The sequence below is a fragment of the Protopterus annectens genome, chromosome 10.part0 (genome assembly GCF_019279795.1).
Source record: "Protopterus annectens isolate FY-2018-M chromosome 10.part0, PAN1.0, whole genome shotgun sequence".
Taxonomy (NCBI): Eukaryota; Metazoa; Chordata; order Ceratodontiformes; family Protopteridae; genus Protopterus; species Protopterus annectens.
Window position 1 is genome coordinate 1,164,119,690 of NC_056744.1, and position 16,645 is coordinate 1,164,136,334.

Here is a 16,645-nt window from a genome sequence, read left to right on the forward strand (position 1 = left end):
ACATTATTCCCACCCCCCAACAAACAGGCAAGTAGGCTAAGCTTCAACACTGTTTTCCTCCTCCATCAACTCTTTCAGTGCCAGGGCTGCTCTTCAAACCCAAGTAGACAGTGCTTTCTCTCTCTATTCCATACAACCAGCCTAATTTCAGACCAATTTCTCGGTTTCTGGACTTTTTAATGAAACTAATACCAGGCAATATAAATGACAAAAATTGTAATGATGCAAATAAAAACACTACAAATCTCAGACTTCAACATGTAATGTTTATGCTCTGCAAAGCAATCTGGTGCTTTAAAACAAATAATGAAGCTAGTTAGTACAAATAATAAAATATTTTAAATGTCATTACCCTATTTCATACTCATACTTTCATCTTAAATTTCATCTGACAAAATGCTTTTATTGTTTTGGAATATATGCATATTAATATTTTATTACTTTATGTTGCTCTTTTGAACATTAAAAAAACACATACTTGTTGATTTATACCTCACTGTGTGTTTTTAAAGGTTATACAGCTATGCTGCACAAACATTTATTGAGCTACTATGTATCAGCACTGAATGTCATTATTAACAAACTAGACAAATGAGTCTATAAGGTTGTCCGCATATTCACATCACACTGACATGGTCAGCAAATGCCTGGGATGAGTGCCATCTGTCACTAATCACATGACACGTTTTTCGAAGAAGTTGCAGGGCTTTCTGAGTAGTTTCTGAATCCTGATCCAGAAGATTCTGGCAAATATTCAAATTTTCTAATTTCCTCTGCTCATCTGTTTGCAAAAAAATTTCAAGCTGCACAGCAAACAGAAGCAGTCCATCTGGCTTAATACAGTTGGAACTAAAAGGATATAAAAAACACATTTACTTATTAAACAGGATTTGCCACAAGTTCACTGCCAGAACAATTTATATCACATATCTAATCAAGTTAAAATAGATTTAGGAGACTTTCAATTAAGTGTTGAGTGCAGAGGGACATACTTAAGCACACACATATATTTTGAGGCTCAAACAGAATATAAACAATAACGCCCAGCACCTGGAAGAGAACAGATTTAAAAGTAAACTAAACAAAACTTTGGAACCCTATCAATGAAACAAACATACCTGCACAAAGACAATTCTGTTCAGAGGCTTTCAAGAACAGTAAACTGACTTTTGAAACTTATGGAGTCTTGTATGCAAAGAAAGAATGGGTAAAGCATTATGATACTTGGGAAACTAAACTGTGGACTCAAGTCTAAAAACAAAAATCAGCTTCCAGTTAGAAGGATAGATACAGCAAACCATACGGGTGCAAAATCCATTTTCTAGACATCTTAAAAGAATAAAGGAATTCAAACAGATGTGCCTTTAAGTAAAGATGAAGTAGAAATCCTGACAGATGTCCTGTTAATTCCCATTGGAAGTAGAAAGTATAGCTGTGGAAGTTGAACTTACCAAAGATAACAGGAGATGTTTGAATGATCACTGCTGCAGAAGCCTTAGCTATATGGCTAAGGGTGGCGCAGTGGTTAACGCTATTGCCTCACAGAAAGAGGTTCTCTGATTCGATTCTCAGCTGGAGTGCCTTCTGTGTGGAGTCTGCATGTCCTCCCAGTGTTCACGTGGGTTTCCTCAGGGTATTCCGGTTTTCTCCCACATTTTCAAAGACATGCATCTGGAGTGTTTCTCCCCGGGCCTCCGCTGAAAATAGGCTCTGTCCTAGTCAGACTTTCCCAGTCAACAAATGTTAAATAAAATAAATATGGGTTATATCCTGCCAAGGATAAAACAGCCATCCAGCTTCCACAGCTTTCATGCACCCAAATTGTAAAGTAACTCAAGATAAGCTGAGTACAAGACAAGTCTGGACATAAAGCCCTTCAGAGCTTTACTGTGCCCGAAAAGTACACTCCTTTGAGGCTTTTGATGACTGAAGGTCAGCTTGTGCTTTCCTTTTGCTGGCAGATAAGTTCCCTTTGGGCAAGTACCTTCCATTTTCTTATATTTACTGATGTTTTATTACTTTCCTCCTAAGGAAATTTATTTTAAAGCTAGGAGTGTTGTGTTTTGACAGACTGTCTTGACACTAACATACTTTTAAACTGAGCACTTGTTTTTTCTGTCGGGTTTAAAAAATGTGTAAACTGACTGATAACACATTTTCTTTGAAGAAATTGCATTTAATTTTGAAAGTGCTTTTTACTGTGTTTTTCCTGTCAAAAAATTAACTTCTGTGGACTGGCAGTTTACTGGCATTTGTTGTTTGTCTTCTCCAGGAAACAGGCACCATTTTCAACTTGACCATGGAACAGACTGTTGATCTCACAGCTGGGCCTTCTTTCAGCCATAAAAAGAAAATGTTAAGCAAACAGCCATTGCCACGACAGCAGGCTAGCAGTTTGCCTCAGCCACAGCTGGATGACTCTGCTATGGCCATTTGCTGCACCTCAGACCACTCATCTTTTACCATTACACTGTGGTGGCTACATTTCTTAAAACTGAACAAGAAAAACAGAAGGAAAAAAGGCGTGGCACCTGTTTTCTTTAGTATCCATATAACACACAATAACTGAAAAAGCTTTCTTTACAGTATGTGCCATGATTTACAAAAATACTTTTAAGAACAAAATTTGTTTTGCTTACAGTTACCTCCTTCCTTCCACATCCCCTCTCCTTAATGTTCTTCCAACCATTAACATGAAGTAGGGCATATGCTTTTGAGTCCCCTAAAGTTTAACAAAATCAAAAAAGTCCAATATTTCCAGGTTTTCCTGTTTCAACATATTTCACAAATGTGACAGATGCCTTGTAATCCCATATTTATTCATTAATTTCAGAGTAGTTGGCTTTCTTCCTGTTGATCTGCATCTCTCAAATCCAGTCTTCAGTTCATTTCCATTTTACTCCTGGTTCTAGTAAACTCCTGTGCTGTTTTCTCTCTCTCAAGTATTTTCCTTTGGAACACTGGAAAAGGTTTCACTGGCATACTCTCTATGAGATTTATTATCAGAAGAATGAGAAGCAGAAGACCCTTCTGTTTGATGGCTCACCCCCTGTTGGACAAACTTTTGTATTTATTTTGTAAAATTTAAAATGACTGTTATGCTATGATTCTAATAGGCATAATATGTTAACACACATCAAAGGTACTATTCCATGTGCAGAATGTAATTTATGCAATGTACTGAACACGACTAATACTTTTTTACATCCAATCTTGAATAAGTTTTTTAAATTTAAGGTTACAGCCACTTGTTCAACAAGGAATGTCATTTATTTAGCAGTCTGCATGACATGCTGTTCTTTCTATGTGGGGAAAAACTAATCGGTCAATACGAAAACTCATTAGAGAACATATTACAGCTATAAATAAATGTGATGCTGACAGAAATGTACTAGCTAAACATAAGATTGAATTTGGTGAAGGGTATAATTTTACATTTATGGTCACTGAACGTTTATTTGAGAGGCCATGTTTACGTGATTTTAATAATTTAACAGAAAGACATGAGGTGAATTGAATTATTAAGTTGTGTGCAGATAAATTTCCAGGATTGGCAAGGTTCCTCTTAAACCACATTTAGGAGCACGCACTTTAAGATAAATATTTTTCCTTTCATATTGTTTCTATATGAAGCAGCAGTGGTACAGCAGTAGCGTTGTTGCCTCACAGCAAGAGGTTTTCCTGTTTGATTCTCGGCTGGAGTGCCTTCTGTGTGGAGTCTGCATGTCCTCCCAGCGGTCGAGTGGCCTCCGAAAGACACGCGTGAATGGGCGTGCCTTCTCTGAAGGTTGGGCGTCGGGCTGGCAACTTGGCACCATGAAAATCTACTGCCAATCATTAGCGGACCGGAGATCCACTCTAGTGACCCCTAACCGGGAAAAGCTGAAAAAGACAAAAAGACAATTGTTTTTATATGAAGTTAGATGTATTTTGCATGAAATTAGATGCCTATTTTTACATTAGATGTACGCTGCTATATGTTTAGATGATTAAGTTAATAGTATAGTGTTTTAATAGGATATTGTACAATGGTAGTGAGATAATTGAGGACAACTAGTTCCTGCATTTAAATGCTGTATTTTGTTGTTTTAATGATCTGAAGAAGCACCATTTTTGGGTGCAAAAATTGCTTACCATATTATTAAATCTCACCTAGCAAACTCCTCTATCAAGGCACACTTTTCATTTTTGCTTGCCTATCAATGTGTCCTCCCTGTTTCTCAGTCAGACCATAAATCTTCCCACTTTCTTTCATAATCCACAGTGTAAAGGAGAAAGTATTCTGCATCCTCTTGATATGTATTGGCAGCTCAGATTCTACTTTGATAAGACTAAAGTTATCCACAAGTCTGACCAGTCTGTATTTGTTTTATGCTGAGTTGCCGTGTGTCATCCTTGCAGTATTTATGCACTTTGGTTGGTTTAATATTCATCTGTGTTTAAGGACGTTCATTCGCAGTGGCATACCTTATTTGTTGTTCTATTAAACTTTTTGTATTTCCTCCTTAGCATGTTCTGCATCAAACAATGACTTTGACCCACTAGGGAAATATTCTGAAGACAGCTGGATACAGCAGCTTGAATCTCACACCTGCTTTTTGACATTCACTGACTGCTGGAATAAATTTACTTCCTCTGCATCAGTGATCCGTAGGACATCTACTGTTATGGTAAATTATTACACAACTGTGCTATGTCTTTCCTTAGATCACTGCTGCGGTATCCCAAACTGCTGGGCGATTCCCAAAGCTGGTTGGTTGGATGAGAAGTGTGAAGGGTGGTTGGATGAGAAATAGAACTGTCCAGTAATCCAGAGAGTACTAACCAGGCCACAGCAGCTCTGGATTTAGAAAAAAACATTCACTCTGTTAAAGATATGTACAGAAGTAGCTGCTTCAAGAATGGTTCAAGAGTCATCCTTGTAAGAAGTTCCAGATGAGGCAACTGCTCTAATGCAATGTGCCTTTACTGGAAAAGGTAAGTATTTATCATGCGGAATGTAGCAAAAAGTAATGGATTTAGAAATCCAGTTAGCAACAGTTTCCTTAGAGACTGGATTCCCTAACTTTGACTCTTGGAAAGAAACAATTGGTCAGACTTGTGGATAACTTTAGTCTTATCAAAGTAGAATCTGAGCTGCTTATGCATATCAAGAGGATGCAGAATACTTTCTCCTTTACACTGTGGATTATGAAAGAAAGTGGGAAGATTTATGGTCTGACTGAGAAACAGGGAGGACACATTGGTAGGCAAACAAAAATGAAAAGTGTGCCTTGATAGAGGAGTATGCTAGATGAGATTTCAACAGCTCACACAAATAAGAGAAGACCATTACAGTATTTGACTCTATGTGGTTGTGGTTATGAGCATGACATCAGATAGTAAATCTTTTCTCTTTGGCTATTAAGATTTCCTAACAGTAGGTTTCCTTGCCTCCTGAAGAACCTGTATTATGTCCTCAGAAAATTGGTGTGTAAAAGAGATCGGAATCTTAGCATCCATAATGTCAGGTTAAAGGATGACAGGCTGGGATAAAGCAATGAGCACTTCTATTGTGTGAGCAGTCCAAAGTAAGGAGTAACTTGTGGTGATGGACCTTAGCTAGGTGACAGAGAGGGAACCAAAAGAAGTCCACAGTAACATCTTTGGGTTGTCTCTTTGAATCTTTATTAAGACCTTGAGGAAGTGGACGGTAGGCATACAGGAACCTCCTTTTCCAAGGAAAGGACATTGCATAAGTTTTCCAATCTTGGGGACAGTATGTATTGGGACAAAAAAGGAGGTTGTTTACTGTTGACGAAAGCAAACTGATATATCCTGCAGGACTACCAATTTGTGGACTGTTTAATAAAATCTCCTAAGTTCAGCATCCATTCATGACATTGTCCTGTAAGGGAATATAAACCACTTGGATAGACAGGTTTGCTTTTGTGGCCAGCTCCATGGCAAAACAGCTAGTCTGTACAGTTGACAGGATCTGGTGCCACCCATTTGTTTATGTGCCACATTATGGTAGTGTTGTCTGTGGGTACATTTTAGGGACCTGGATTCTGAGAGCAGGAGAAGATCTGTAGGCCTGGATTAGTGCCTGCATCTCCTTCAGATGAATGTGCTTTGAACTAAGTTTGTTGGCTATTGCCCCAAACTCTTAGGTTGCCTGACCATGCTCCCCATGCATCATCTGATGAGTCAATGTGCAATTTCTGTTGCTGTGTCTGCACTTTGAATGATAAACCTGAGATGAGCTTTATCTGTGATACCTACCAAATTATTTTCTTCTTTAAGCAAGACAGAAGTGGTACCTACGTACAAAGAGATGGGAATGTTGGGACCAGGTGGGTTTCAGGTACCAATGGATCTTCCTCATAGGGAATCTGGTAAAGGGAACCATGGGTATAATTGCAGCCATGAACCCCAAGTAAAGGACTTAGACAATAGGACGTGGGTATCCAAAATACACCGCAAGGAAACTTATTCGAACTCTATGTTGCACTATTCCAGCTGTCATCCAGCACACCAAAAGAGATCGGTTGTTAAGGGGCAACTTGTTAGGGCCGTGCACATGTCCAGTAAAAATGAGGACTTTCTGGACGAATGCCAGACCTTAAACCAATTTTTCCTGGCACGAGGGTACCCTAAGTCTTTACTAAATGAGATTACAGATGAGGTCAAACGTAAGAGAGACTTGAACATCTATGTCCCCCTGCTGAACAAGGATCCAATAAGGGCCACTGGTTTAACCAGAGGTAATAGTAGAACTTCCACTGATTTAGACTTTCATGGTAGCTTTTGCTATACATTTAGTTTTGATTCCCCGAAAATCAATAACATAATACTGAAAAACTGGGAGTTTCTGACCAATGACAATGACCTTCAAAATGTAGTTCCTATGAGGCCCAAAATTATCTACAAACGGGGACCAAATCTAAAAGAACTTTTGGAAGGAACTAAGCAACCATACACAACCAGATTGGGCATGTTCAAGTGCCAAATGTGTAAATACTGTTATTGCATTGATGAAGGGGCTAATTTTGTCATAAGAGACTGTAAATATAGATCTTTCTCTAAGTTCGACTGTAACAGTAAGCTAGTAGTATACCTTGCTAAATGCTGTTGCTGTCAAGCCTTCTATATCGGGAAAACCGATAGAAGACTAAGGGAGAGGATCTATGAACATTTATACAGTATTAGGACCGCAAGGACAACCAATGCTTTAGCCAGGCACGTATTGGACAATGCCGGCCACCAATTCAAGTTTAGAGTCATCGACCAACAGACTAGAGATATCAGAGGGGGTTACGACTCGCTTAAACTTGAAAGAAAGGAATTGATCTGGCAGTTAAGACTGAATGCCAACCAGAAACCGGGGTTGAATGAAATGACATCCATTAATTGCATTCTCAAACTTAAGAATTTGGAAAGATAACTGAACTGGCTGTTTAATGGTTACTTTTATGGACTACCATCAATCACGATTAGCTGGTCAAATTGGTTAGAGCTATATTCGCCTGGCCTACCACTTTGTACTGGCGTTGAAGTATGGAGTACTCTGTTTTAATAATCTACCCTCCTTGCCCGAGAAGGAGGGGCAGAAATTTAACGATCGAGGCCCACAAGGCCGGTCACAAGACACGTTGTGTTTTGGATGACTGTGCATTTATTTAGAAGATAGACCACCATTGTATGTATACATATTTTTATATTCGATTTGGGATTATACACAATGGTAGAACAAGCACTTGTAACTTAAGTTTACTATGCTTGCAGATAAGTCAACACTTCCCCTAATTATTTATACACACATTTTTTCAATCTTTTACAACCTTTTGTGGTAAAAAAAAAAGGGGGACTTGTAGAGAATGAACCTTGGTCAACACATTGGTGGACTAAATGTACAGGCGTTGGTATTTTATTATGGAAAGGGTACTTCATTACGGAAAGGGTACTACTTTACAGCTTTTTTACTTGATGCTATAGCCTGAAATTTAAACACTATACATTCCAATAATTACAGTTTTTTAAATGAACACATGGTTATTTTTGTTACATTAGATTTGGTTTTTACCTCAGCGAGGGAATTTCCATATTGTTTGGACTTTGTGTCCACTCAATTAGTGAGTGTTACACAACACAGTTTGTCTTAAAGACTTTTAACAATTTTAAACATACCCCTTATTTAAGAAGAACCACCTTTTTTCTATGAGAATGCACTCATCAATTGAGTAAGGGATCGTCCGCTTGAATGAGCTACGTTTATGTAATTTTTATGTCTTTAGATTACTGTCCTAATACTTTAAATTTTGGGAACCAGAGCAAATCAACAGCTTGACTTGCCGTCATGAATTTTTGGTCCTGGCGTGGTTGGTATGAAAAGCAAGCTTCGGTATGGTTAGCTACCATGACAACCACCACTGGGTAAACTAAATTATGTTAATTGACGGCGGGGCCTCCGGGCATGTGACAGTATTTAAACTTTGTGTCTGTATGAACCATTGTTTTTAGCTTCTGAAGAAGTTGGTGTATGTAAACCGACGAAAAGTGTATTGGATATTTATCGCGCTTTAAGCACATTAAATTACTTCAATTTTAGCGGAGCAGGGTCCTGGAGCCTTATTTCTATTTACTAGTCTGTACAGTTGACAGGATCTGGTGCCACCCATTTGTTTATGTGCCACATTATGGTAGTGTTGTCTGTGGGTACATTTTAGGGACCTGGATTCTGAGAGCAGGAGAAGATCTGTAGGCCTGGATTAGTGCCTGCATCTCCTTCAGATGAATGTGCTTTGAACTAAGTTTGTTGGCTATTGCCCCAAACTCTTAGGTTGCCTGACCATGCTCCCCATGCATCATCTGATGAGTCAATGTGCAATTTCTGTTGCTGTGTCTGCATTTTGAATGATAAACCTGAGATGAGCTTTATCTGTGATACCTACCAAATTATTTTCTTCTTTAAGCAAGATAGAAGTGGTACCTACGTACAAAGAGATGGGAATGTTGGGACCAGGTGGGTTTCAGGTACCAATGGATCTTCCTCATAGGGAATCTGGTAAAGGGAACCATGGGTATAATTGCAGCCATGAACCCCAGAGCTATGAGAATTTCTCTGGCTGTACAAATCTAAAGAGAAAGAAGGGAAGGGAATGGATGTAACTGGAGAGGCTCTGCACTTTGGTAGGAAGAAAGGCCTGCAAGAGTCTGATATCAAGTTAGCAGCCCAAAGAAATTAGGTCTTGGGTTGTTTCCACTGCGGACTTATTTAAATTGATTGTGAAACCCACACCCTGAAGTAGGGTCAATGCTAAGTTGAGATCAGTCAAGAGGGTCTGCTGAAGATTAGCAGGTTGCCCCAATAAAGGAATATCTGGATTCCCTGAGTCCTGCAGTAATCTATAACTGGAGTCAGGCACTTTGTAAAAACCCTGGAGACTGTAGAAAGTCCAACATGTAAAGCAAAGAACTAAACATGTGATGAGCAAGCTGAAAGCCTCAAATTTTCTGTAAAACAGGTGAATAGGAATGTGAACGTAAGAAGTCCTTTAAGCCTGCAGAAGAATGAATGGTAGAAGGGCTTGTAGGGACAGCATCTTGTAAGAACGAACACTGAAAAATGTGTTGAGGGTAGAGATATCCAGTACAGGTCTCTAGTCTCCTTTTCTTGGAATGATGAGCAGTCTGGAATAGAACCCTTTTCCCACATACTGCGGAGAAACTGGCTTCATTGTGAATTGTTCAAGCAAAGCTTGAATGATGGGATACAGCAACTTTACCTGATTGTGAGGAAGAGGAGGAGGGATGCCACTGAATTTAGGGACTTCCTTCCAAGTCATTTTGTACCCCTTCTGAATAACAGAGAGAACTTATTTGTCTGTAAGGATGACAAGCTAGTTTTTTTTAACAAAGAGGTTAGCCTTTTGGATAGGGGAGGGATGGACTGCGGGACGGTGGAGAGTGAGAAGGAGGATAGTCAGGCAGAACTGTCTAGTAGGAAGGTCTCCTAGATCTACAGTTCATGTCTGATTTGTCCTGAAATCTTTTCCTAGGCATTTTCTTGGCCTTATGAGAAGATCTAGACTTCCTGCATGCAAAGGAAGTGAGCTCTGCAGGGTAATTTCTTTGGCACCTAGGCACAGAAGTAATAAAGATCTGTCTACAGTCCTTCATTATTTTACCTTACTCATGTACATCTTTAAACAAATTAGCAGCATCCAGACCAAACAAAAGATGCTTGTTCAGAGGAGAACCTAGACATCTTGTCTTAATATCCTCTGGGAGGGGCTGACAGGGTAACTGTATATCTCCTTATAACAGAAGCTGTGGCAGCTGCTCTGCAGGAAGCTTTGACTGCATCATAGTTGCATTTTACTCTGTACCTAGCCACTTGGCAGGCCTAGGCCACAAAAGATAAGGCCTACTGTTTACTGCCTGGTTCCTCCATAAAGGACAATGTCTTATTGAATTTGTCCAGAATAGACAGCAAGTATTTAGTCATTTGGATCTGATAATATGGAGCTCTAAAGGCAACACTGGAAGTTCTATAAACTTTTTTACCTAATCTGTCCATTGCTCTGCTGTCTTTATCTGAGGGAAAAGCTTTGAGTAGCTTAGAGGGTTTGTGTATGGACATGGAAAACACAGAAGGGTGCCACTGGGTTTTTGTACAGAAATTTAAAATCTTTAAGTCCTTTGTAAAATCTATCAGGTCTTTTAGGGACTGGTGGCTGTGAGTCAGGAGCAGTGGAAGTGGATGCAAAAGCATTAAGGAAGGCCTTCAGAACAGGACATACAAGTGCAGGAGCAGGGGGTACCTATTTCCAAAAGTTTAGAGTATCTTTGCTGTACCTCAGAAATCTGCTTCGATTCCCATTCAAAATGTTTCATCATATTAACAATAGTTTCCCTAAATGAAGCTTCTTCAATGGGGAATCAGAAAAAAGGGAGTCTACATCGTCAAAAGCCACGTGTCCTGGCAAGTGGATCTAAGAAGAGTAGGCCAAGGAGTGCTCATCTGAGTCTGATTTAACCTCTTCATCCTTAGAAGATGACTAAGCATCTCTTGAAGAGTGGCAGGAAAAATAGAGTGGAAGTAGGCCCTGCAAATACTTGTGGCCCAAGTGCCATTATTGCCTTAAACAGGCCCTATGAAATATCCATCCACTCATTTTCCTTGGATGTCTGAGGCCAGGAAACATTTCTGTTTTTTTCTTTCTAGGTGTGACACCTGCTTTAACTAAATGCGGAGGTTCCGTCCCCTGATGTGCCTCCATGAGCAACCCTGGTATTTCCTTTCTAATGAGGCTTTGTTGTATGTCTTTGGGTCCTTCAGAAATAATTACATCGGGGTTCCCCTTCTCAGCATCATCAGTAGCATTAGTCATTTTGGAAATGTGAACCTCAGACACCATACTGGGCCTCCAGCTGGGTTACAGTAGTGGGCATCTGAGAAGACATCAGGTGTACCTCAGATTCTGAAACCTCTGTGAGTATGACTGGAAAGTCATGATATCAGGTCTAGCCCTATTAAACTTTTTTTTTGGATGGAATGGACTTCAGGGGTGGAAGGGTCCAACATCTTTCCTTGGGCGAGGTGTTTAAATGCTGCATCACTAAGTAAGAATTAAAAGATCCAAGTCACATTACAAGGTCTTAGGTCAAAGGACCGACAGGATTGTACAATTGATATAGTCATGCCCTGCATCTAAACAGAAGAGGCACTGGGAGTGTAGATCCTTGTAGGAATATGTATACCACAACAGCACTTTCCCCTCCTAACTGACATCTAATAGAGCAATATACAGCAATGCAATTGAGAAAAAAACAAAGGTTTCCCCCAATGGGGTGCATATTTGAACTAGTGAAGGTCAAAGGTACTATCCACCATGAGAAGAAAAGACCAACAGGTGCAAGACCTGTGTTTGGACTGGCAGTGAGATAGTCTGAGGATTTACACTCATAAGTCCGCTTATGTACCCTTATGCCCAGGGGCTTAAGTCCAACTTTATGGAAGGTTTTGGCCTTGGTACCCCAGCTGGGTATCCAGGTTATATGGCACGATAACCCAACAGCTTGGAATATTGCAACAATGATCTAAGGAAGGATATTCTCTGTGATACATAACTATCTTTCCAGCATGTTCTGTTAGTCCTGTAAAGGAGACTGAGGTCAAATGAGTGGATATTTCTAATACCATTTGATTTCTGAATGTGTATAGATCTAATAGAAGAGGATCTATAAATGAGGCAGTGCTCGTCTCTCAGTAGCCTGTATGACACCAAGAAGAAAGAAAAGGATTTGAGGTGGTTTGCATAGTTTTTATGACTTAGGCCCTTGATTTTTTTACTGAGGAAATGCTGTGGTTGATCCAGCTGTAACAAGTGTTTGGACAGGTACATACCAAAAGAGGTGCTTTACCAAATGATCATTCTAATGAGTGCCATGTACAGAGGAACAATTATGTCCATGGATTTGGATGGCATACCCTTCAATAAATGCTGTGTAATATAAAAGGTCATCATTACAACAGTGGGTATGTGGTGATCAAAGGACAGTTCATTGTTAACATAAGTTCCCAGATCTCTAACTTCAGGACCAGTTTCCAAGGGGTGCTGTCAACATGGTAGTTACACAAAGGGAGTCACATTTGCTGAAGGATACAGTAACACATTTCTTGGCATTTAGTTTCAGTATACGGTTTTGGCACCAACTGCCTGTAAAGTCCCTCTTGCAGGTCATGATGTTCTCTGGAGTATTTAAGATGGCAGCAAGTTTGTAGTCATCTCCAAGCTTACTCAGACACAATCCCTCAACATCAGCTTTGACCTCCAAAAAGTAAATGCCAAACAGCAGTGGCCCAAGTACTGAACACTGGGATACTCCACTAGTAATAGGCATTTTGGAAGAGGTAGAGCCATTCACCTTTACTTCCTGTGTACTGTTCTAGGCCAATCTGCTATCTTGTGAAGTTAATTAAATAGGGGTTAATATTTATCTGGGAGAGTTTATATGTGCTGCTTGAGTGTTGGAAGTTGTCAAATGCCTTTGTAAGGTCCAGACAGGCAGTGTGCATACTAGTTCCATAATGATCCTTTTAATTGCCTTGCAGATGAGACTGGTCAGGCTTGTGTGTCTGTAGTTACCTGGATTGGTTATAGCCCTGCCTTTGTGCAATTGAATGACTGTTGCTGTCCTCCATTAATCTGGCACAAAGCCTGTTTCAAAGCTAATGTCAAACAGCTTGTACATGTTGTCTGACCATTAATTTTTCAGGCTAGCAAGGAGGCAGTCTGGTATATTATCCAGCTTCAAAGACAGTGTTCTTTTTTATTATTTTTAATAGATGCTGCATTCTTGGCCTTAGAAAGAGCCTTGATAACTTATTCTTTGAAGGTTTGATGGGGGTAGATGTGAGCATTTGATCTGAGAATACTGGAAGGGAGAGAGAATGAAGTTGGAGATGAATCTGTACACTAGTCTGATTTGACCAGGGAGGCGGTTACAATAGGTAGGGGAGCAGAGCTTTCTCATATTGCTAAGGACTTTATATCCCCTGGTCGGGGTCTGGACCAACTGGTCCACTGAGTTTGTATTTAAGAAGTCCGAAATCTCTGGACATACATTAATTATATACAGAAAAATTCACATCACATGGCTGTTTGCCACCTACTCAATCACAATTTAGCAGACTTCATTTTTAATTTTTTTTTTATATTTATATCATTATTCAACAAAGAAAAAAGTTTGTTCATAGTCTTAGCTGCCAGCTTAATTCTTTGATCTCCAGCATATTGTCAATAACAAAAAAAGAAAATCTTTTGAAGGCATCCCATTGACATAAATGCCCAAAGAGAACATCTACTTTACCTTTACTCTTGATGACTAGTTGTGTTCGCACATACATTAAGCCAGCTTTCACAGCCTTACCAACATAAAACAAATCATAAGAATCACAAAGTGCAATATAAACTATTCTGACACTATTATTCCGACCTTCCTTAATTGTCTTACCATAGTTTCTGATGACAATGTAGGACTATTTAACATGTATTTGCAATATTTATAGAAACTGCAGGGAAATGTTCCGAGTTTTGTTTTTTAGTGTTGTGACCATTATCATTTGTCATGTCTTCCTATTCTCTTTCAAAAATGGTCTTTAAACTGATGTTCTTTCTGTAAATACAGCTGGGTCTTGTTACAGTAATTTCAGTACATCAGGATTACCTGACAAAAGTTATATGTTGTTGCTGAGAATCTGTTTGACCATGGGAGTATCCATAGTGTTGGTCAGGCAAACAGAACTATTGGAATAATTAATGTATTGACTAGTAACTGGTTCTTTGATTTAAACCCCTCAGGTTGAGTGCATATTTTGTTTCCCTTTCTTTTTTAACATGCTCAAATATTTTGTCTACCATGTTTAGCAATAAACATTTCTTTAGCAGTTCAAAATATTCCAAAATAACTTCTCACTTGCTGTGAGCCTTGAGCCTTGATATTTATTTTATTATTTATTTTATTTCACATTTGTTTACCGGGATAGTCCAACTGGATACATGTCCATTTTCAGTGGAGGCCCAGGGAGAAAAACTCCAAATAGACAAACATACAGATTACACAAGAAGTTTGATAACATTAGAAAATATAAAACAAAGTGATTATGTACAATGGCTTTGTAGTGTTGCCTAGCAGGGACTCTCAATTCTCGTGGACAGACACAATTAAAAGCAAGAGACATCAGATTGGATATAGAGCTTGGTGACATAGTTGCACATTATGATATTTACAGATTATGCTTTCAGTTTATAACTTAATCAGGGTTGGTACATGGGCAAAGCCAGTTAAAAAAAAACTCAAACAGTATCTCAAAATGAAGAGACTTTTGGAGGATTGTAGGGTTATATTGTTTGGCAACGAATTCCAGGTTTTGCCAACAAAGTTGGCAAACAGGGATTCACCAGCAGAGTTATTAGTTTTGTGGGTTTGGACCAGTAGTTTGTTGGCTGACCGTAGGAATCTCAGGTTGCTATATGGATTAATAATATTTATAAGTGAGGGGGTAATCCTCAGGGTGGTACAGAATTTTGTGCGCTATTAACAGCGGATTGAATTGAATTAAGCTGGGCAGTTCTAGCCACTCTAGTTGTTTCAGGTTCTGGCAGTGGTGGGTTCTATAGGTGGAGCCTGTGGCGAATCTGGCAATATGGTTGTAGCTATGGGACAGCTTACCTAGTTTGGATTTGTTGAGGTTTGAGAGTACAGGGGAGGCATATAAAAGTGTGAAGCCTGACTTTTGACTATATTACACTTAATGTGTTAGGGCTAAAAGAGTTTTCCGTATAGACATGTATTACTAAAGATGGGTTTCCTGTACATCCTAGAGTTTACTTGATTCTTGCTATGGTCCATACTGATGGTGGCATCTAAAACTTTTATACTGTCCTTGAGGTACTCTCTAGAGAGACTCAGATAAGTTGTGGTATTTAAATATAAAATAGTTATATAATTCATCTTCCTCCTAATTCCACATACAAACAAATCAATACATTTGAAGTATGGCAAAATGTTCAACCAGTGTGAACTCCTGTAAATATAAGTGGCTTTCCACAAATTAATCAACAAGTTGGTGAAAGTGAGAGTAACCACTCATTACTATGCCATGTTTGTTATTAAACTTGAAGTAATTTTTACATAAGTAACAACAATGCAAACAGTGAGACCAACACACATTCCAGGGCTAAACATATTTAATAAAATAGAATATACAAATAATAAAAGTTGGTGAGTGCTTTCACAGCATAAATAGTTGCTTCATCAGACCGATTTAATATTACACTTTAGTGAAACATTTAAATAAGACAGTGTCATCAATCATAGAAGACATAACAAAGCACTATAACCAATCATGTTACACATTTACTATCCATCTGATGGCCATTCAAATTTCACTAGATGTAACAGTAAGAACAATCGAGAAAACATACAGTAAAACATTACTACCAATGATCTTCTTCTCTTTCGGCTGTTCCCATTAGGGGTCGCTACAGTGGATCATCTGTTTCCATTTCTTCCTGTCCTCTGATATTGCTCTGTCACACCAACCACCTGCATGTCCTCTCTCACCACATCCATAAACCTTATCTTAGGCCTTCCTCTTTTCCTCTTACCTGGCAGCTCCAGCCTTAGCATCCTTTTCCCAATATACCCAATTTCCCTCCTCAGCACATGTCCAAACCAACGCAATCTCGCCTCTCTGACTTTGTCTCTAAACCTTCCAACCTGAGCTGACCCTCTAATATACTGATTCCTAATCCCTGTCCATCCTTGTCACACCCAGTGCAAATATTAACATCTTTAACTCTGCCACTTCCAGCTTCAACTCCTGCCTTTTTGTCAATGCCACCATCTCCAACCCATACAACATAGCTGGTCTCACTACCGTCTTCTAAACCTTCCCTTTCACTCTTACTGGTACCCGTCTGTCACAAATCACTCCTGACACTCTTCTCCACCCATTCCACCCTGCCTGTACTCTCTTCTTCACCTCTCTTCCACACTCATCATTACTCTGAACTGTAGATCCCAAGTACTTAAACTCATCCACCTTCGCCAACTCTACTCCTTGCATCCTCACCATTCCTCTTTCCTCCCTCTC

At 39.3% G+C, this 16,645-nt stretch overlaps 1 protein-coding gene across 2 annotated transcripts in view; it reads right to left on the reverse strand.

The window, feature by feature from the left end:
- Positions 1–246: 246 nt before the first annotated feature.
- LRRC41 (leucine rich repeat containing 41) overlaps positions 247–16,645 on the reverse strand; it is a 600,929-nt gene continuing 584,530 nt past the window's right edge. For both annotated transcript variants that reach the window (XM_044085906.1, XM_044085905.1), the window contains one exon: positions 247–849. In XM_044085906.1, coding sequence (XP_043941841.1) covers positions 618–849 — 232 coding nt within the window. In that variant the 3' untranslated portion in view covers positions 247–617. The remainder of the gene's footprint in view (positions 850–16,645) is intronic.